This window comes from Pongo pygmaeus, chromosome 2 (genome assembly GCF_028885625.2).
Source record: "Pongo pygmaeus isolate AG05252 chromosome 2, NHGRI_mPonPyg2-v2.0_pri, whole genome shotgun sequence".
NCBI lineage: Eukaryota > Metazoa > Chordata > Mammalia > Primates > Hominidae > Pongo > Pongo pygmaeus.
This window is the reverse complement of record NC_085930.1, coordinates 120,497,791-120,520,930: the sequence shown is the minus strand read 5'-3', so window position 1 is coordinate 120,520,930 and position 23,140 is coordinate 120,497,791. Positions and strand designations below refer to the sequence as shown.

At 40.8% G+C, this 23,140-nt stretch overlaps 1 protein-coding gene across 2 annotated transcripts in view; it reads left to right on the top strand.

The window, feature by feature from the left end:
* Nucleotides 1-2,795: 2,795 nt before the first annotated feature.
* The window catches only part of FBXL2 (F-box and leucine rich repeat protein 2), a 131,532-nt gene continuing 111,187 nt past the window's right edge, over nucleotides 2,796-23,140 (top strand). For both annotated transcript variants that reach the window (XR_008501775.2, XM_054483780.2), the window contains exon 1: nucleotides 2,796-3,281. Coding sequence is in view for 1 of the 2 variants with exons in the window: in XM_054483780.2 (XP_054339755.1) it covers nucleotides 2,937-3,281 (345 nt within the window). In the remaining variant the exon portion in view is untranslated. The remainder of the gene's footprint in view (nucleotides 3,282-23,140) is intronic.

Genomic DNA, 23,140 nt, shown 5'->3' with positions numbered 1-23,140 from the left:
AGTAATTACAGTATTTGTTTTCTATTATACTCCCTACTCTATCAAGTCATATTCTTATTCGGATCTTCAAACTGACCATACAGTCCCAGCATAGATGTTCATTCATTCAATCATCGGTATTTATTGAACATCTACTATAAGCCAGGAACTGTTCTAAACACTAGGAATACACAATGGAACAAGATAGACATCTTGCATTCCAGAGCGGGGAGACAGGAAGTAATTAATAAACAAAAAGGTATAAAAGATAATTTTGAGGGGGGCTAAGTACTTTGAGAACAAGACAGAGTTAAATGAGAGAGGCTGACTGACTTGAGAGTGACCAGAATGAGCCATTTTAGGTCAGTAAAGGCTTTTGCGAAGATGACAATTGAGGATATAACTGACCTGTACCAAATGAAGGAAGGGTCTACATGAAGTTCTGCAGGAAGAATATTCCATATAAAGGAAGCAGATATTATTGAGGCTTTTAAGTACAAAAGTATTTGACGTGTTTGAGGAACCTCAGGAAATAAAAGTGTGGCTAGTGTGGCGTGAATGAGGGAAGAGTGATAGGAGATGGAGTTGGTGCAGTGGGCAAGGCCTCCATCGTGTACCATTTCGGTAGACCATGGAAAGCGTTTGTATTTTTTTCTTTTTCTTTTTTCTGGAGTGCAGTGATGCGACCTCCGCTCACTGCAACCTCTGCCTCCCACGTTCAAGCGATTCTTCTGCCTCAGCCTCCCAAGTAGCTGGGACTACAGGTGCCCGCCACCACACCTGGCTAATTTTTGTGTTTCTAGTAGAGACGGGGTTTCACCATGTCAGCCAGGCCGGTCTCGAACTTCTGACCTCAGGTGATCCTCCCACCTCGGCCTCCCAAAGTGCTGGGATTACAGGCGTGAGCCACCTTGCCCGGCCTGTATTTTATTTTAAGTGCTATGAGAAGCCACTGAAAATGCTGCTGTTGTGTAGGATGCAGGAGGGAAGACATGGGGTCGTAGTCCACTTGTGCTGCTATAACAAAATACCACAGGACTGTGTAATTTATAAACAATAGAAATTTATTTTTCATAGTTCTGGAGGCTGGGAAGTCTAAGATCAATGTGCTGGCCGATTTGGTGTCTGGTGAGGGCTGCTCTGCTTCCAAGATGGTGTTTGTTGCTGCATCTTCTGGAGGACGGCTGTGTCCTCACATGGCAGAAGGGATGAAAAAGCAAAAAGGGGCTGAATTCACTCCCTCAAGCTCTCTTATAAGGGCATTAATCCCATTCATGAGGACAGAGCTCTCACAGCCTACTCCTCTCCTTGAGGTCCTCTTCCTAAAACTGTCACATTTTATATGTTTTCACATAAAGTTTGGAGGGGACACAAACATTCAAATCATAGCACATATGGAGATGAATTTGGGTGAGACAATAGTGGTTGTGAGGTGGACATGTTGTAGAGTGGATAGATTGAGAATTTAAGGTGGAGTCAAGAATATGGGATAATGGACTGGAAGTGAGGTGTGAGGAAACAGCGGAATCAGGGACAATTCCTAGGTTTTTGTCTTAACAATCAAGGGGATAGTAGGGACTTTCGCTTTGAGAAGACTGGGGAGTAAGAAACTTGGATCAAGAGGTTAATTTGGGCCATATTACGTTGTGATGTCTATTAGGCACTCCGGGGGAGATGTCAGGTCAGCTGTTGAATATGATTCTTCTTCACAGATTTTTTTTTACACTTCAAAATTTTTTTTCTCTTTTTTGTAACTTTATTTTTTTGCTGTTTTTATTTTGTCATTTTTTTCTGCTTCTAACACACCAAAACTCCTTCCTTCCTTCCTTCCCTCCCTCTCTCTCTCTCTTTCTTTCTTTTTTTTTTTTTTTGAGACAGAGTCTCGCTCTGTTGCCCAGGTTGGAGTGCAGTGGCACGATCTTGGCTCACTGCAAGCTTCACCTCCTGGGTTCATGCCATTCTCCTGGCTCAGCCTCCCAAGTAGCTGGGACTACAGGCACCTGCCACTATGCCCGGCTAATTTTTTGTATTTTTAGTAGAGACGGGGTTTCATCATGTTAGCCAAGATAGTCTCGATCTCCTGACCTCATGATCCACGCGCCTCGGCCTCCCAAAGTGCTGGGATTACAGGAGTGAGCCACCGCGCCCGGCCTTTCTCTCTCTTTCTTTCGAGTCAGGGTCTTGCTACGTTGCCCAGGCTGGTCTCAAACTCCTGGCCTCAAGCAATCCTCCTGCTTCAGCCTCCCAAAGTGCTGGGATTACAAGTGTCCCATCGCACTGGGTCCTTCTTCATAGAGTTAATGGGCTGGATTTCAGGATATTTAGAGTTCCCTTCAACCATGTTAAAAACATTCAACAAATTGCCAGTTGATTTAATGAATTAGACAACAAACATAGAATGCTATTCCATTAAGTGGCATGCAAAGATACTAATTTTTTTTTTTTTTGAGACGGAGTCTTGCTCTGTCGCCCAGGCTGGAGTGCAGTGGTGTGATCTCAGCTCACTGCAAGTTCCACCTCCCGGGTTCACGCCATTCTCCTGCCTCAGCCTCCCGAGTAGCTGGGACTACAGGCGTCCCCCACCACGCCTGGCTAATTTTTTGTATTTTTAGTAGAGATGGGGTTTCATCGTGTTAGGCCAGGATGGTCTTGATTTCCTGACCTTGTGATCCGCCCGCCTCGGCCTCCCAAAGTGCTGGGACTACAGGCGTGAGCCACCGCACCTGGCCCCAAGATAATCATTTTTAATCTAAAAAAGTAGATTATAAAACAGTTACCTATGGTTTGCCACCATTTTTAAGAATACAGTATATTATAACAACTCATTGAAAGCTTGAAGCAGATAGAATGGAATCTGAGCAGTAGCTACTTCAGGTGCTGGGGTGAGTGTCGTTTTATCCTTTTAAATTCTTGTTATTGGTAATTTAAAATGTTTTCAATAATCATGCATTACCTGTATGACGTTTTTAAAAAAAAAAAAAAAAATCCATGGTCTCTTTCAGCTGGGCAGCCTGCGGCGGGGTAATCTGTCAGGTGAGGGTCATCAAGGTGATCAGGCTGAGAGGATGGACCAGATACAAAGTGGGAGAGGCGAAGAGGCCCAGTTCCAGGGCCGGGGGCGAGGGGTGGGCGGTCCAAAGGGCACCGCCCCTGCGGGTCACGTGCTCGCCGGCCACCAATGGCCGCCTCCGAGCCCACCTTGGGGACGGGGCGGGGCGCCTGGCTGGCGTCACCAGGACAACGGGCGTCGCCGGCGCCGTGTGACTTCGGGCTGTGGGCTAGCTCGCGGCTCTTCGGCCATGGTGAGTCTGGGACCCGCGTCTGCCCAGCCGCTCCGCCCTACCCCTCCCGAGCTGGGTCCCCACGCCGCCGCCCGCTAGGGTCGGGCGGGCGGCACCGGGGTTGTGGAGAGGCCGGGCCGCGGCCTGCGAGGCTGCTGGGCAGGGCAGGGCAGGGCAGGGCTGGGCGGGCCCGGGGAGGGGTAACCTGGGGGATTCAGAGCGCACGCCTGCCGGGGGGCGACCGCGATGCAGCGTTCCCTGCCGCTGGAGTCGGGGTGACAGTCCAGACCCCCATCCAGTGGGCCGCCGGACGACGTGACGCTGTTTGGCCCGAGAGAGCCTGGGAAGCCACCCAAGGAGGGTGTGGTTAAAAAAAAAAATCTTGTATGTGGATATCATATGTATTTATATTTACACTAAAGCAGTCTATGTGCCTCCAGTTTTGTTTCTATACAATTATATGTAACTAATATAAGACATATATCTTCCTTTCAGAATCAGCATTCTGATAGGTTTTTTAGCACGTGGAAATTAAAATTTTTGATTTTAGAGACCCCTCCCCTCCTTTCTAAAAAATAGAGGGCATTAAGCTGGAGGGTTTTTTTTCTGAGTGCCGCACCCTCACTAAGGGATTTAATTAATTCATAATTAGTGCATTGTAAACGTCTTAAATCATTACCTTTGTTCAGTTAACTTCAGACGGCGTGGGCATAACACCTGGCCCCCTTTAAGCTCGTTTTAAAAACGTTACTCGGTTTCACTCGGCGGAGGTGCTGGCTTGAACAGACAAGTTCAGAGAATTGCCAACCGAAGGCATAATTCTCCAGAGGCCTTCACGGGGTGTAAGAGAAGAGAGGAGCTAGACTCCTTGCTTGGGGACACACCCTTGGTATAGAATACTTGAGGAGGTATGGCGGTAGGCGTAGGTAATAGGGAAATACTTAGTTTTGTTTTAACCATGAGTAATTAAGTGGAGATTTTCTCCTTATCTGCAAGAGTTTAGTGGAACTGCTGATGAGCTGAGAATGCAGGGTGCTCCCCGAGTGCCAGCTGGCCTCATGGAGAAAAAACTATCATTAGGAATCCTGGCTGGCTCAGTTTTTTTCTTAATAACCAAGGAGAGGGATGGTGGTGGGAGGTGGATGGTGTCTCTCATTGACTCTGGAAAAGCGACTTCCAAATGTGTGGCATTATTGCTGGCAGGAGAAGAACATCACCCATAAATCACAGTACCATGTAATGCCTTTATTTTGTGTATGTTTCTTTTTTAAATTGCGAATTGCTTTTTAAGTGACAAATTAATGGAGCTGGCAAGAATTTCAGAAAGTGAATTTTACGAAGATGTAACTGTTTCAAATATTGCAGTAATTTACTGTTATATGTTATATGTGAGAAAAGCCCTAACAATTGTAGCAAGGAGAAAGAATATCCAGGAATTAATTTTTCACAGCTCTCTGAAGTCTCATATTCCTCCTGTCATCCATTTTCCTTTATTTTTACTTCTTTCACTTATTTCGTTCTGACCCACAGCCCACCCTCATTCACTATTGTGAATTTTAGAGTTTTACTTTAAAATAAAAGCATTTACTGTAGTTTTGTATTAGTGGTTGCTTTGCTGAACTTACAATGCTTTGCTTTTTGTATATCTTTAAGCATTAAGAATTTAACTCATAGGAGCTTAATTGATGGATAAGGTGCCTAGGCTTCCATGGAAGTGGGGAATGTTTGGTACAGGAGGGAGAGGGATGAAGCAGCTGCATATATATGTCATCCCCAAAACTGTATTCTTTTTTTTTTTTTTGAGACGGAGTCTTGCTCTGTCGCCCAGGCTGGAGTGCAGTGGTGCGATCTCGGCTCACTGCAAGCTCCGCCTCCCAGGTACACGCCATTCTCCTGCCTCAGCCTCCCGAGTAGCTGAGACTACAGGCGCCTGCCACCACGCCCAGCTAATTTTTGTATTTTTAGTAGAGATGGGGTTTCACCATGTTGGTCAGGATGGTCTCCATCTCTTGACCTTGTGATCCTCCTGCCTTGGCCTCCCAAAGTGCTGGGATTACAGGCGTGAGCCACCATGCCTGGTCCCCAGAACTGTGTTCTAAATTACATTACACTTCCTTGACTGCTTGAATCTAAACAAAACTTTAGCCGTTGATATAAATGACTTGGCACATTAATTTTGGAACTATTTCTCAATGAAAATTTCTTCAATTAAGCCATTTATTTCTACTCTATAATAATAATGACAGCTAATATTTATTGTGTACATATGTACATAGTTATTACTATAGAGGCAGTAGAAATTTTTCTAAGAGTCTTAAATGATCACAACAACCTTGTGATGAAGATACCTTTATCCTATTTTAGAGATGAGGAAATTGAGGCACAGAGAGGTAAAGTAACTTGCCTAGGTCACCCCACTGATAAATTGAGCCACTTTTAAAACCTGGCAGTTTCTCTCAACCTGTTTATGGACTGTACTGTAACGTATAGTGTGTCTTTATATGTTTCCTCATATATATGTTAGGAAATTAGTTTTCTTTCTTATTAGGACTTTAAGGTTTTTGAGCACTTATAAATGACTTGTGTTTTGTTGTTCCTGGCACTGGGTTAGATACTACGGAACAGGGTAGGCATGCCTAGCCTTCTCTCCCCTCTTTTTTCTTTCCTTCTTTCACAAAGTTGAAATGAGAAGGAATTAATAAAGACATGAATTAGATCAGCGTTCTTACTCACGGCTATACTAGCATTGAGTTTCTCCTGTCACATCAGTTCAGTTAAGGAATTGGCATCTGCTTTTTGTGTGAATCACAAAGACAGGTGTTTTACATAAAGCCTTTTGGATGTGGAGAATGTAACAGTGTTTTTAAAAAATGTATTCTCTGAGATTTTCCAAATTTTTAGATTTTAGTTTCATATTCTACAATTGTTACGAAAAGACTTCAAGGCTGGGCTCAGTGGCTCACGCTTGTAATCCCAGCACTTTGGGAGGCTGAGGTGGGAGGATTGCTTCAGTCCCGGAGTTCAAGACCAGCCTAGGCAACATGGTGAGACCCATCTCTACTAAAAATTTGAAAAATTAGCCAGGCGTGGTGGTGCATGTCTGTGGTCCCACCTGTTTGGGCAGCTGAGGTGGAAGGATCCCTTGAGTCCAGGAGCTCAAGGCTGTGCTGAATTGTGTTCACACCACTGCCCTCCAGCCTGGGCAACAGAGCAAGGCCCTGTATCCAAAAAAAAAAAAAGAAAAGAAAAAAAGGCATCTAATAATTGTTTAAATTTTAATTCATATGGAACAAAATCTATTGGGATATATATGACTTGTCAAGTTTTTGTTATTGTTTAACACTTTATCGTGTAAAGCAGATTTAGTTTTTGGAAATAAATAATATTTTATCATATAATTTTCCAGTTTAATTTGTTCATTTCGACTTTCCTATTTTGACACTTCTCTTTCTGTATTTGTGGTCAAGACTTGTCACAGGTATTGGGAAGCAGAAGATGGAGGGAACACTGCAAAAATAGTTTCGCACATTAAAGTGATTTTTTAAATTTTTAATTTATAATTTTTTTTTATTATACTTTAAGTTCTAGGGTACATGTGCACAACGTGCAGGTTTGTTACATATGTATACATGTGCCATGTTGGTGTGCTGTACCCGTTAACTTGTCATTTACATTAAGTATATCTCCTAATGCTATCCCTCCCCCCTCCCCCTACCCCTCAACAGGCCCCAGTGTGTGATGTTCCCCACCCTGTGTCCAAGTGTTCTCATTGTTCAATTCCCACCTATGAGTGAGAACATGCGGTGTTTGGTTTTCTGTCCTTGTGATAGTTTGCTCAGAATGATGGTTTCCATCTTCATCCATGTCCTTGCAAAGGACATGAACTGATCCTTTTTAATGGCTGCATAGTATTCCATGGTGTATATGTGCCACATTTTCTTAATCCAGTCTATCATTGATGGACATTTGGGTTGGTTCCAAGTCTTTGCTATTGTGAATAGTGCCACAGTAAACATATGTGTGCATGTGTCTTTATAGCAGCATGATTTATAATCCTTTGGGTATATACCCAGTAATGGGATGGCTGGGTCAAATGGTATTTCTAGTTCTAGATCCTTGAGGAATTGCCACACTGTCTTCCACAGTGGTTGAACTAGTTTACAGTCCCACCAACAGTGTAAAAGTGTTCCTATTTCTCCACATCCTCTCCAGCACCTGTTGTTTCCTGACTTTTTAATGATTGCCATTCTAACTGGTGTGAGATGGTATCTCATTGTGGTTTTGATTTACATTTCTCTGATGGCCAGTGATGATGAGCATTTTTTCATATGTCTTTTGGCTGCATAAATGTCTTCTTTTGAGAAGTGTCTGTTCATATCCTTTGCCCAGTTGTTGATGGGGTTGTTTGATTTTTTTCTTGTAAATTTATTTAAGTTATTTGTAGATTCTGGATATTAGCCCTTTGTCAGATAGGTAGATTGTAAAAATTTTCTCCCATTCTGTAGGTTGCCTGTTCACTCTGATGGTAGTTTCGTTTGCTGTGCAGAAGCTCTTTAGTTTAATTAGATCCCATTTGTCAATTTTGGCTTTTGTTGCCATTGCTTTTGGTGTTTTAGTAATGAAGTCCTTGCCCATGCGTATGTCTTGAGTGGTATTGCCTAGGTTTTCTTCTAGGGTTTTTATGGTTTTAGGTCTTACATTTAAGTCTTTAATCCATCTTGAATTAATTTTTGTATAAGATATAAGGAAGGGATCCAGTTTCAGCTTTCTACATATGGCTAGCCAGTTTTCCCAGCACCATTTATTAAATAGGGAGTCCTTTCCCCATTGCTTGTTTTTCTCAGGTTTGTCAAAGATCAGATAGTTGTAGATATGCGGCATTATTTCTGAGGGCTCTGTTCTGTTCCATTGATCTATATCTCTGTTTTGGTACCAGTACCATGCTGTTTTGGTTACTGTAGCCTTGTAGTATAGTTTGAAGTCAGGTAGCATGATGCCTCCAGCTTTGTTCTTTTGGCTTAGGATTGACTTGGCGATGCGGGCTCTTTTTTGGTTCCATATGAACTTTAAAGTAGTTTTTTCCAATTCTGTGAAGAAAGTCATTGGTAGCTTGATGGGGATGGCATTGAATCTATAAATTACCTTGGGCAGTATGGCCATTTTCACAATATTGATTTTTCCTATCCATGAGCATGGAATGTTCTTCCATTTCTTTGTGTCCTCTTTTATTTCATTGAGCAGTGGTTTGTAGTTCTCCTTGAAGAGGTCCTTCACATCCCTTGTAAGTTGGATTCCTAGGTATTTTATTCTCTTTGAAACAATTGTGAATGGGAGTTCACTCATGATTTGGCTCTCTGTTTGTCTGTTACTGGTGTATAGGAATGCTTGTGATTTTTGCACATTGATTTTGTATCCTGAGACTTTGCTGAAGTGGCTTATCAGCTTAAGGAGATTTTGGGCTGAGACAATGGGGTTTTCTAAATATACAATCATGTCATCTGCAAACAGGGACAATGTGACTTCCTCTTTTCCTAATTGAATACTCTTTATTTCTTTCTCCTGCCTGATTGCCCTGGCCAGAACTTCCAACACTGTGTTGAATAGGGGTGGTGAGAGAGGGCATCCCTGTCTTGTGCCAGTTTCCAAAGGGAATGCTTCCAGTTTTTGCCCATTCAGTATGATATTGACTGTGGGTTTGTCATAAATAGCTCTTATTATTTTGAGATACGTTCCATCATTACCTAGTTTATTGAGAGTTTTTAGTAAGAAGGGCTGTTGAATTTTGGCAAAGGCCTTTTCTGCATCTATTGAGATAATCATGTGGTTTTTGTATTTGGTTCTGTTTATATGATGGATTACGTTTATTGATTTGCATATGTTGAACCAGCCTTGCATCCCAGGGATGAAGCCAACTTGATTGTGGTGGATAAGCTTTTTGATGTGCTGCTGGATTTGGTTTGCCAGTATTTTATTGAGGATTTTTGCATCAATGTTCATCAGGGATATTGGTCTAAAATTCTCTTTTTTTGTTGTGTCTCTGCCAGGCTTTGGTATCAGGATGATGCTGGCCTCATAAAATGAGTTAGGGAGGATTCCCTCTTTTTCTATTGATTGGAATAGTTTCAGAAGGAATGGTACCAGCTCCTCTTTGTACCTCTGGTAGAATTAGGCTGTGAATCCGTCTGGTCCTGGACTTTTTTTGGTTGGTAGGCTATTAATTATTGCCTCAATTTCGGAGCCTGTTATTGGTCTATTTAGGGATTCAACTTCTTCCTGGTTTAGTCTTAGGAGGGTGTATGTGTCCAGGAATTTATCCATTTCTTCTGGATTTTCTAGTTTATTTGCATAGAGGTGTTTACAGTATTTTCTGATAGTAGTTTGTATTTCTGTGGGATCGGTGGTGATATCCCGTTTATGATTTTTTATTGCATCTATTTGATTCTTGTCTCTTTTCTTCTTTATTAGTCTTGCTAGCAGTCTATCAATTTTGTTGATCTTTTCAAAAAACTGGCTCCTGGATTCTTTGATTTTTTTGAAGGGTTTTTTGTGTCTCTATCTCCTTCAGTTCTGCTCTGATCTTAGTTATTTCTTGCCTTTGGCTAGCTTTTGAATGTGTTTGCTCTTGCTTCTCTAGTTCTTTTAATTGTGATGTTAGGGTGTCAATTTTAGATCTTTCCTGCTTTCTCTTGTGGGCATTTAGTGCTATAAATTTCCCTCTACACACTGCTTTAAATGTGTCCCAGAGATTCTGGTATGTTGTGTCTTTGTTCTCATTGGTTTCAAAGAACGTCTTTATTTCTGCCTTCATTTCGTTATATACCCAGTAGTCGTTCAGGAGCAGGTTGTTCAGTTTCTATGTAGAGCACTTTTGAGTGAGTTTCTTAATCCTGAGTTCTAGTTTGATTGCACTGTGGTCTGAGAGACAGTTTGTTATAATTTCTGTTCTTTTACATTTGCCGAGGAGTGCTTTACTTCCAACTATGTGGTCAATTTTGGAATAAGTGCAATGTGGTGCTGAGAAGAATGCATATTCTGTTGATTTGGGGTGGAGAGTTCTGTAGATGTCTATTAGGTCTGCTTGGTGCAGAGCTGAGTTCAATTCCTTGATATCCTTGTTAACTTTCTGTCTCATTGATCTGTCTAATGTTGACAGTGGGGTGTTAAAGTCTCCCATTATTATTGTGTGGGAGTCTAAGTCTCTTTCTAGGTCTCTAAGGGCTTGCTTTATTCATCTGGATGCTCCTGTATTGGGTGCATATATATTTAGGACAGTTAGCTCTTCTTGTTGAATTGATCCCTTTACCATTATGTAATGGCCTTCTTTGTCTCTTTTGATCTTTGTTGGTTTAAAGTCTGTTTTATCAGAGATAGAATTGCAACCCCTGCTTTTTTTGTTTTCCATTTGCTTGGTAGATCTTCCTCCATCCCTTTATTTTGAGCCTATGTGTGTCTCTGCATGTGATATGGGTCTCCTGAATACAGCACACTGATGGGTCTTGACTCTTTATCCAATTTGCCAGTCTGTGTCTTTTAATTGGATCATTTAGTCCATTTACATTTAAGGTTAATATTATTATGTGTGAATTTGATCCTGTCATTATGATGTTAGCTGGTTATTTTACTTGTTAGTTGATGCAGTTTCTTCCTAGCATCGATGGTCTTTACAATTTGGCATGTTTTTGCAGTGGCTGGTACCGGTTGTTCCTTTCCACGTTTAGTGCTTCCTTCAGGAGCTCTTGTAAGGCAGGCCTGGTGGTGACAAAATCTCTCAGCATTTGTTTGTCTGTAAAGGGTCTTATTTCTCCTTCACTTATGAAGCTTAGTTTGGCCGGATATGAAATTCTGGGTTGAATATTCTTTTCTTTAAGAATGTTGAATATTGGCCCCCACTCTCTTCTGGCTTGTAGAGTTTCCACCAAGAGATCTGCTGTTAGTCTGATGGGCTTCCCTTTGTGGGTAACCCAACCTTTCTTTCTGGCTGCCCCTAACATTTTTTCCTTCATTTCAACTTTGGTGAATCTGACAATTATGTGTCTTGGAGTTGCTCTTCTCAAGGATTATCTTTATGGCGTTCTCTGTATTTCCTGAATTTGAATGTTGGCCTGCCTTGCTAGGTTGGGGATGTTCTCCTGAATAATATCCTGCAGAGTGTTTTCCAACTTGGTTCCATTCTCCCCGTCACTTTCAGGTACACCAATCAGACGTAGATTTAGTCTTTTCACATAGTCTCATATTTCTTGGAGGCTTTGTTCATTTCTTTTTATTCTTTTTTCTCTAAACTTCTCTTCTCACTTCATTTCATTCATTTGATCTTCCATCACTGATACCCTTTCTTCCACTTGATCAAATCGGCTACTGAAGCTTGTGCATGCGTCACATAGTTCTCATGCCATGGTTTTCAGCTCCATCAGGTCATTTAAGGTCTTCTCTACACTGTTTATTCTAGTTTGCCATTCGTCTAATCTTTCTTCAAGGTTTTTAGCTTCTTTGCGATGGGTTCGAACATCCTCCTTTAGCTTGGAGAAGTTTGTTATTACCGATCATCTGAAGCCTTCTCTCAAAGTCGTTCTCCATCCAGCTTTGTTCTGTTGCTGGCGAGGGGCTGTGTTCTTTTGGAGGAGAAGAGGTGCTCTGATTTTTAGAATTTTCAGCTTTTCTGTTCTGGTTTCTCCCCATCTTTGTGGTTTTATCTACCTTTGGTCTTTGATTATGGTGATGTACAGATGGGGTTTTGGTGTAGATGTCCTTTCTGTTTGTTAGTTTTCCTTCTAACAGTCAGGACCCTCAGCTGCAGGTCTGTTGGAGTTTGCTGGAGGTCCACTCCAGACCCTGTTTGCCTGGGTATCACCAGCAGAGGCATCAGAACAGCAAATATTGCAGAACGGCAAATGTTGCTGCCTGATCATTCCTCTGGAAACTTCATCTCAGGTGGGCACCCAGCTGTATGAGGTGTCAGTCGGCCCCTACTGGGAGGTGTCTCCCAGTTAGGCTACTCAGGGGTCAGGGACCCACTTGAGGAGGCAGTCTCTCCGTTCTCAGATCTCAAACTCCCTGCTCAGAGAACCACTACCCTCTTCAAAGCTGTCAGACAGGGACATTTAAGTCTGCAGAAGTTTTTGCTGCCTTTTGTTCAGCTATGCCCTGCCCCCAGAGGTGGAGTCTGCAGAGGCAGGCAGGCCTCCTTGAGCTACAGTGGGCTCCACCCAGTTAGAGCTTCCCGGCCGCTTTGTTTACCTACTCAAGCCTCAGCAATGGTGGGCGCCCCTCCTCCAGCTTCTCTGCTGCCTTGCAGTTCAATCTCAGACTGCTGTGTTAGCAGTGAGCGAGGCTCCGTGGGCATGGGACCCTCCGAGCCAGGCGTGGGATATAATCTCCTGGTGTGCCGTTTGCTAAGACCATTGGAAAAGCACAGTATTAGAGTGGGAGTGTCCTGATTTTCCAGGTACCATCTGTCACGGCTTCCCTTGGCTAGGAGAGGGAACTCCTCGACCCCTCGCGCTTCCCAGGTGAGGCAATGCGCCGCCCTGCGCCATGGGCTGCACCCACTGTCTGAGAAGGCCCGGTGAGATGAACCTGGTTCCTCAGGTGGAAATGCAGAAATCACCCGTCTTCTGCGTCACTCACGCTGGGAGCTATAGACTGGAGCTGTTCCTGTTCCACCATCTTGGAACCTCCCACCCTAAAGTGATTTTTTTTTAACTCAAGGTTTACAGACAGTTTTGGTCTTTTTGTCATTATATGACATAGTTAAGAGAATTTATATGAGATCTATGTTAATAGATCAAGGAAAGTAGAGATGTCTCTAGTAATTTTCCTTCTCTTGACAATATTGATCTCCCTTCTGTCTGCACTATTGTGGGGTAGGGAGTAATTTTTAGTAATTGTAACAATAGCTTTTTTTTATAGAACCCATTCTCTGTATCCAGTTCTGGGCTGATCACATTTATTTTACTCAATTCTTCCAATGTCCCTAAGAAATTGACATTTGTTATTTTATTTTATTTATTTATTTTTTTGGAGACAGGGCCTCACTCTGTCACCCAGGCTGGAGTGCAGTGGCTCAGCTCACTGTAACTTCGAACTCTTGGGCTCAAGCAGTCCTCCCACTTCATCCTCCCAAAGTGCTGGGATTACAGGTGTGAGGCACTGCACCCAGCCTGAGTTTGACATTATTTCCATTTAATAGGGCTAAATTGAGTAGGCAGTTTGCCCAAGGTCCTATAGTTAGTGAGTGGCAGAGTCAGGATTTGAACTCAACCAGTCTGTTTCCAAAGCCTGGGCTCTTAACCATTACATTATGGCTTCTTGGCAAACTAAAGATTGTGCCCAGTGCCTGGCACAAATGTACTAATTACACCAAGATTAAGAGCCTTAATGTCTTAGCTGAGTCAGCAGGCTCTTTTAAATTTTATGACAAGCTGTTGTCATGTTGTCTAATGGCATCCTGAAGGATTTACTATTTTTTTTTTTTTTCCAGTTCACACAGCCAAAGCTCAGATATGGACAGCTATGGGTTGGCTACACTTTTATTGCTGTTTTCTCTGCCTCACTTTGAATCTCACTGCTATCCTGTGTAGTGTCTATATCAGCCACTTCCTCTTCCAGCACTAGGGTGGCCATGAGAGAGACAGGGATGGAGCAGGGAAGTCTAAGGAGACAGAACAGGGCATTTATTGGGAAGTTTTTAATAGAGTCGGAATCAAGGTTCAAACTCAGATTTCCCAGTTCTCAGTGCTGCCTCTACAACTGTGTCTTTCCATTGATTTTTTTTTTGTTCTTTGGGTTTCTGTCCAATACATATTTATTGTGTGCTACTGTGTGCTAGTGACTGTTCTAGTCAGTGGATATCCAGCAGTGCGCGAACCGAGGATGGCTCTCCTCTCATGGAACTTATATTCTAGTGGCAGAGAGACAGATAATAAACAGATAAGGTGGTGAAAAGTACTTTGGAGAAAAATAAAGCTGGGTAGGAGAGAAAGAATTCTAGGGTAGGGTTGGAGAGTGAATGAGGGAAGGAAGGTGTTGCTTTTAATGTAGAATAGAAGGGAAGGCCTCTCTGATAAGGTGACATTTGAGCAGAGGATATGCCATGGGAATGCCTGAAGAAAGACTGTGTCAGGAGAGGGCATTAGTCAAAGGTGCCAAGGCAAGAACATGCCTGGTGTGTTGGATGAAGAGCAAGAAAACCAGTGGGGCTGGAGTGTAGTAAGAGAGGGGAGTGTGGTGGGAAGTAAGATCAAAGTAGTTAAGGGAGTCAAATCATGTAGGACTTTTAACCTGTGTAAAGGATTTTGACTTTTCCTGTGATGGAAGGGGAAGGGATTGGTGGGGTTTATGTAGAGGAGTGGCGTATATGACTTATATTTTATCAGAGAACCATTCTGGAGTAAAATTAGGGGAGAAGGGACAAAGCAGGGTGACTATGGCATTTTTGTTGCAGTAATCCGTAGGATTAGCTGATGGATTGGTTATGGAATATAAATGATTTTGATGATTTGAGCCTGAGCGAGAGGAAGAAGGTACTGCCGTTTGCTGAGATGAAGACTATGGAAGGAGAAAGTTTGGAGCAGGGATGAAGAAAGCAGGAATTGGACTTCATCGACTTTTGGAGTGTTAGAGTTGGAAGAGACTTTGAGTTTATCTAGTACAGTCGTTTCCTTTTACAAGCTAGTAATACTAAATACCGAGAGGTTAAATGACTTTCCCAGAGTCAAACAGCCTATACTACCTGTTGTGCAGCATAAAGAGCCCTGGAGTTGTAGTCATGAGATGTAAGTTCAAATTGTAGCTTTTTTGTTTCTTAGCTCTGAACCTTGGTCAAGTCATTTATTTTCTCCAAGTCTGTTTTTCTTCCATCAAAAAGGATAATAAAGACTTCCATTTCCTGTTACGATGTTGAAAGTTGCAACAGTTGACATTATTGCTCCCACTCTGGTAGTGAGAAAAGTCAGAGAAGGTACAAAATCATAATTTTAAAAAACCTATCAGAGTTGACACAAAAAAACTAAAGAAACAAAAATCTGGAAAGTAATCAGTGAGACTTCTCAAGAGAAAAAAAAAAGAGAGATACATAGATACTTTCATCTATGGTGGAACAGCAAGAGGAAGAATTTGCAATAGACAAAGAGAAGTCAACAGTTACTGACTGCACATAGGCTGGAGTGACAATTTGGAATCCTGAGGAGTTCCAGCTACAGTGCAGGACTACACCTACCTGCCAACTTTTCCCATGGGCCTTCAATTAGTACATTGGAATAGGAGTTCGGATGCTGGGGCAAGGGAAAGAGAGCTAAGAAGGATCCTGCTGAGGTGGGTGGATTCTGCCGAAGGTTGGGGGCAGGGCAGGAGAGTTAAGAGAAATCCCTGTAGTGCACCAGGGGGTTTATGAAGTCTAAGGCTGGGCCTGCAACAGGCTGGGGGCATGGCAAGACAGCTAAGAAATCTCTTTATGATTATCTAGGCTTTTACTGAGGACAAGTCAGCCTTTGAGAAGGCATAGTCAGGATAACAGAGCAAAGAGAGATCTCCTCAAGGCACAGAAGGCAGAAGGTGCCATTGGAGACCAAGGACAACACCCTAGCTGAAAGCTGGAATGTGAGGGGAGGGCAGAGAGGAGGGAAGATATCTCACAGTTCAGAAACCTTGCATAGGTTATGAAGCTCAGAGATCTGTGAAGCTTCAACAGTGCTCAGATTTTAGCATCTCCTGAAGGTAAAGTTCTGATTTCACCCTGAAATTATTATAAGTCAATCATGAACTAACACTACAATCTTAAACCCAGCTCAACTATAGATTAAAAGGATTGAGCCTCCACTCCCGGTTTCCCAGCAACTTAATTGAAGAAGGAACTTCCCTTTATGGAGATAAATTAATGTTCTTTTATACGCAGTATCTGGCATGAAATAAATTATGAGATATACAAAGAAACAAGAAAATGTGATCCATGGTCAGGGGAAGAAAGAGGCAACAGAAACAGTATCAGTGATGGCCCAGATGTTGAACAGAAAATTTCAGCAGAAAGATGTAAAATGTGAAAGATAAAGATGTAAACTATTTCTCTAAGTGGAAATGCTAGAAATGAAAAATATATTAGAAATGAAGAATTCATTTGATAGGCTTGATAGCAGACTGCACACAGCAGAAGAAAGCACCAGTAAACTTAGGGACAGATCAATAAAAATCAGCATTCAAGATCTGTGGGACAATATGAAATTGTCTAGTATACCTGTAACTAGAGTTCAAGAAGGAGGAGGGGAAGAGCAGGGACAGAAGTCTAAACTGAGGTACATCAGATTCAACTTTCTGAAAATAAAAAATTTTTATAAAGGAAATCTTAAAAGGAGGTAGAAAAGAAAAAAATATATAAAGGTGAACAGTAATATGAATAATTGACACCTTGTCAGAAACAATGCAGGTCGGAGGACAATGAAATAATTTTTTTTTTTGAGACCCTCTCACTCTGTTACTCAGCTGGAATGCAGTGGTGTGAATATAGCTCACTATAGCCTTAATGTCCTGCGCTCAAGGAATTCTCCCACCTTAGCCTCTGGAATAGCTGGAACTACAGGTGCATGCCACCATGCCCGACTAATTTTTTAAATTTTCTGTAGAGACAGTGTCTTACTGTGTTACCCAGGCTGGTCTCAAACTCCTGAGCTAAGTGATCCTCCTGACTTACCTCCCAAAGTATTGGAATTACAGGCGTGAGCTACTGTGCCTGGCCTGGAATAACTTTTTTAAAGTGCTGTATTTTTTTTTAAGCAAATCTGCTAACCTGGAATTCAATATTCAAAAGTGAAGAAGAAATAAAGGTATTTTTGACAGAGGCAAAAACAATTGTCTACATCAGACCTATATTACAAGCAATGTTAAAAGAAGTTAAGTTGAAGGGACGTTATACTAAAGGAAGTTCAGATCTGAAGGAATGAATTACACCAGGAACGGTAAATATATGGATAAATATAAGGGACCTTTTAAAATATCTTTCTTTAATACATACATTTATTTTAAAAATATGGACTACTTAAAGTAGAAATAATAACATATTATTTGGTATATAGTAGAAGTAGAAGTAAGCTATCCAACAGTAAGTGCACAACAAGCAGGGGAAGTCAAATGAAGTTAGACTGTGAAAAGTTAAAGATGCACTCTGTAATCACTAAAGCAAACATTGAAAAAAATACAGAGAGGTATAGCTGTAAGGTCAGTGAAGGAAACAGAATAAATAGCACATTACAAAAAAGTCAGGAAAGCAGAATAGAAGAACAAAGAAGAGAAGCAAATGGAAAATAAATATAAAGATGGCAGACTTAAAATCAACCATATCAGTAATTACATTAAATGTAAAGACCATCATCTCCAATTAAAAGTTTGCAGTTGTCAGGCTGGATAAAGTAGCGTGGTCCAACTATGTGCTGTCTTTATGAATCACTGTAAATATAAAACACAGATTGAAAAAGGGTGAAAAAGATATACCATGCAAAAAGCGTAAGAAAGTTGATATTGCTATATTAACAAAGTAGACTTTAAAACAAGGATCATTTCTAGAAAAAAGGATCATTTATAATAATCAATTTATTAAAAATACATAATGGGCCGAGCACAGTGGCTCATGCTTGTAATCACAGCACTTTGGAAGGCCGAGGCAGGTGGATCACTTGAGCTCAGGAGTTCGAGACCAGCCTGGCAAACATGGTGAAACCCCATCTCTACTAAAAATACAAAAATTAACTGGGAGTGGTGGTACACACCTGTAATCCCAGCTTCTTGGGAGGCTGAGATGGGAGGATCATTGAGCCTGGGAGGCAGAGGTTGCAGTGAGCCAAGATCATGCCACTGCACTCCAGCCTGGGTGACAGAGCAAGCCTCTGTCTCAAACAAACAAACAAAACAAACTTGTATGTACCTTACAACAAAGCTTCAAAATACATGAAACAAAAATTGACAAAACCAAAGAGAGAAAGAGGCAAAACCACAATCATAGTTGAATATAACACCTCTATCACTAATTGACAGAACTTGTGGAGGAAAAAAAAAGTCAGTAAGGATATAAAAGATTTGAACACCACTGTCAACCTACTTGATCCTTGGCATTTATGAAGCAGTACACATCACTACAGAATTTAAAAAGCAGCAAAATGGCAGATGTTAATCCCTCCTTATTAGTAATTACTATAAGTACAAAAGGATTAAATTTACTAACACTGGCAGAATGGATAAAAACAAAAAAGCAAAAAACTTCCCACATGATCCAATTTTATGTTGTCTGCAAGAGACCCTTGTTAGATCAAAAGACAGGTTAAAAGTGAGCTGGGTTGGCTATACTAATATCAGACAAAATAGACTAAGTTATAATAAAAATTGTTACATGAGACAAAGGTGATTATATGTTGATGAAAGATTAATTCCTACAGGAACCATAACAATTATAAGCACATATGCACCAAACAACAGAGCCACAAATATATGCAGCAAAGTGACAGAAATGCAGGGAGAATTTTTTCTTCTTTTTTCTATTTTAGTGACGGAGGTCTGTCTATGTTGACCAGGCTGGTCTTGGACTCCTGGCCTCAAGCAGTCCTCCCACCTTGGCCGTCCAAAGTGCTGGGATTACAGGTGTGAGCCACTGCACCTAGCTGAGAAGTAGTTTTATAATAGTAATTGGAGACTTCACAGCTGTCATCATAGCTACCATTTGTTAAGCACTTACCATATGCCAAGACTGTCCTAGGCACTTTACGTTTATGAACTTACTTCATTCACAACAGCCCTTGTGGCAGGTTCTATTACTATCCCTATTTTGCTGAAGAGGAAACTATGGCATAGAAAAGTGGCAGGTTCCATTAATATCCCCATTTTGAGGAAGAGGAAACTATGGCATAGAAAAGTTAAATGACATGCCCAAGGTCTACAAAGGTGTAAGTGGAAGATCTTGGATTATAAGACTCTTTTGGGAAATTAGATTTGATCCTTAGAGGTTTCCTAGTCTCATTTCCCACTGAAGAAGGGATTCCTTTCTCTGACAATCCTGGTTCTGTAGACTCTGCAGGAGCATTGAAGATGGGGGATCACTGCTTCAACAGCAAGACATTCCAGTATGGCCTATTCTAATTGCTAGAAAGTTTTTTTTTTCCTGTATTGGGGTGAAATCTCACAACTTTGATTCACTAGTCTTTGTAATAACAGAAAATAAGCCCATTGTTCTGACTGTTGAGATATGTGAAGGTTTTCATGTCATTCACCACCAACCCCAACATCAGTTGGAGACTTCAATGCCATACTTTCAGTAATAGAACACTTAGCAGAATAAGGAAACAGAAGGCTTGAACAACACTATGAATCAATGAAACCTGACAGAGTTATGTAGAACACTTAACCCAATCGCACCAGAATCGACATTCTTCTCAAGTGTACATGGAACATTCTTCAGGACAGACATATGTAAGACCACAAAACAAGTTCCAATAAATGTAAAAAGATTAAAATAATACAAAGTATCTTCTTTGATAACAATGGAATGAAGCTAGAAATCAATAATGAAGGAAAACTGGAAAATTCACAAATATGTGAAAATAACACTTTATTTTTTTTGAGACGGAGTCTCGCTCTGTTGCCTAGGCTGGAGTGCAGTAACGTGATCATAGCTCACTGCAGGCTCAATCTCCTAGGCTCAAGCTATCCTCCTGCCTTAGCCTCTTGGATAGCTGGGATTATAGGGATATGCCACCATGCCCTGCTGATTTTTAAATTTTTTTGTAGAGTCGGGTCTCACTATGTTGCCCAGACTAGCCTTGAACTCCTGGTCTTAAGTGATCCTCCTGCCTTGACCTCCCAAAGTGCTTGAGTTACAGGCATGAGCCACTGTGCCTGGCCCCAAATTAACACATTATTAATCAATAGGTGAAAGAAATAATGGCTATTTAAAAATACTTTGAGATGAATAGAAATGAAAATGTATCATATGGGATGCAATGAAAGCAGTATACTTAGAGGGAACTTTATAAATGTAAATGCTTACATTAAAAAGAAGAAAGGCCAGGCACAATGCCTCACACCTATAATCCCAGCACTTTTGGGGACCGAGGCAGAAGGATCAGTTGAGCCCAGGAGTTCAAGACCAGCCTGGGCAACATAGGGAGATCCTATCTCTACAAAAACTCGTTTTAAAAATTAGCTGGGTGTGGTGGCACGCACCTGTAGTCCCAGCTACTTGGGAAGCTGAGGTGGGAGGGTTGCTTGAGCCAGGGAGGTTGAGACTGCGTTGAGCTGTGATCATGCCACTGCACTCCAGTCTGACTGATAGAGTGAGACCGTTTCCAAAAAAAAAAAAAATGTCCAGTTAGTAACTTTGCACCTCAAGGAACTAGAAATATATTAGATAATTTAGCTATTTAATCTAACATAGTGCTCACTGGAACTTGGAATACAGTAGGCACTTACTAAAATTAGTCTCATGTATCCAACACAAAGATTCATCATTGACACTACTTTGAAAATAAATGTAAGGTACTATTTATGGCACTATTTCCACTTCTGCAGTTTGTTTCGATGGATTTTTTAATCCAGGTTTTAAAAATTGAGATATTCATCATATACTATAAATTTTGCTCACTTAAAAAGTACAATTCAGTGGGATTTAGTATATTCACCAAGTTGTGTGACTATTACAACTGTCTAATTCAAGAGTTTTTTCATACCTTCAAAAGAAACCTCATATACATTCACAGTCATTTTCCAGCCCTAGGCAACTACTAATCTATTTTCTGTCTCCATGGATTTGCGTTTTCTGGACATTTAATGTAAATTGAAGCATACAATATGTACCCTTTTTTGTTTGCTTTCAATAGCATATTTTCAAGACTCATTCCTGTTGTAACATGTATCATTACTTAATTCCTTTTTATTGCTGACTAATATTCCACATTTTGGAATACCACATTTTGTTTATCCCTTCATCAGCTGATGGACAGTTTGTAATTGTTTCCACTATTTTGCTATTAAGAGTAATGCTGCTATGAACATTCATGGACAAGTTTTTGTATGGACATATATTTTCATTTCTCTTTAGTCTTGACTTACAAGTGGAGTTGCTGGGTCATATGGTAACTCTTTTTAACCCTTGAGGACTACCAGATTGTTTTCCAAAGTGGCTGTACCATTTTACATTCCCACCAGCAGTATATGAGAGTTCCAGTTTCTCCACATGTTCACCATTACATATTAGTATCTTTTTTATTTTAGCCATCCTATGGGTATGATGTATCTGACTGTGTTTTGACTTACCCTTGACTTACCCTTACATTGAACATCTTTTCATGTATGTATTGGCCATTTGCATATCTTCTTTGCAGAAATGTCTATTCAAATCTTTTGCCCATTTTAAAATTGGGTTGTCTTTCATTGAGTTTCAGAAGTTCTTTGTAGTTTGCATACAAGTGCCTGGTCAAATCTGTGATTTGCGGATATTTTCTCCAATCTTGTGGGTTTTTTTCCTACACTTTCTTGATGGTGCCCTTTGAAGTATGAAGGTCTTTTGTTTGTTTGTTTGTGTTTCTGAGACAGGGTCTTGCTCTGTAACCCAGGCTGGAGTGCAGTGGCGCGATCTTGGCTCACTGCAGCCTCCGCCTCCCAGGTTCAAGCTATTCTCCCACCTCAGCCTCCTGAGTAACTGGGCCTACAGGCATGCACCATCATGCCCTGCTAATTTTTGTACTTTTAGTAGAGACAGGGTTTCACCATGTTGGCCAGGCTGGTCTTGAACTCCCAACCTCAAGCTATCCGCCTGCCTTGGCCTCCCCAAGTGCTGGGATTACAGGCATGAGCTGCCACGCCCAGCCAGGTCTTTTATTTTGATGAAGTCTGGTTTATCAGTTTTTTTTGGATGTTCATGCTTTCAGTGTCATATCTAAGAAACCATTGCATAATCCAAGGCCACCAAGATTTATGCTTATGTTTTCTTCTAAGGGTTATAATTTTAGCTCTTATATTTATTTAAGTCTCTGAGCCATTTTGAATTTTTTTTAATATGAAGTGAGATAGGGGGTCCAAATTCATTGTTTTGCTTGTATATATCCAGTTGTACCGGTACCATTTCTTGAAAAGACTTCTTTCTCCGTTTAAATCAGTGCTTATAAATTTAAGTTTATTTCTGGATTCTCTTTATTTTAGCCAATTTTATAATTTTATTTTAGATTATCTGTTCTGTTCCATTGATCTATATGTCTACCCTTATGCCAGTGAACACATTGTTTTAATTGCTGTAGCTTTGTAGTAAATTTCAAAATCTGGAAGTTTGCGTCTTTCAACTTTTGTTTTTCTTTTTCAAGATGATTTTAGTTATTCTGGGTCCCTTGCATTTTCATATGAATTTTTGATCAGCCTTTCAATTTCTGTAAAAAAGGCAGCTGTAATTTTGAGAAAGATTGCATTAAATCTATAGATTAGTTTGGGAAGTGTTGCTAACATAACACTAGTAAGTCTTTCAGTTCATGAACATGGATGTCTTTTGATTTATTTAAGCCTTCTTTAATTTTTCTCAACAATGTATTGTATAAGTTTTCAATGTGGAAGTCTTATTCTTCCTTTGTTAAGTTTATTCCTAAGTATTTTGTTCATTTTGATGCTGTTGTAAATAGGATTGTTTTCTGAAGTTTATTTTCAGGATGTTCATTGCTACTATGTGGAAATACAGTTTATTTTTATATAACTATATTGTATATTTATATGTTGTATCCTGCAGCCTTGCTGAACTCCTTGATTAGTTCTAATTGATTTTTGTGCATTTTTAGAATTTTCTATATGCAAGATCATGTCATCTGCAAAAAAAAAAGAGGTTGTTTTACTTCTTCCTTTCCAATCTGGATGTCTTTTTTATCTTTTGT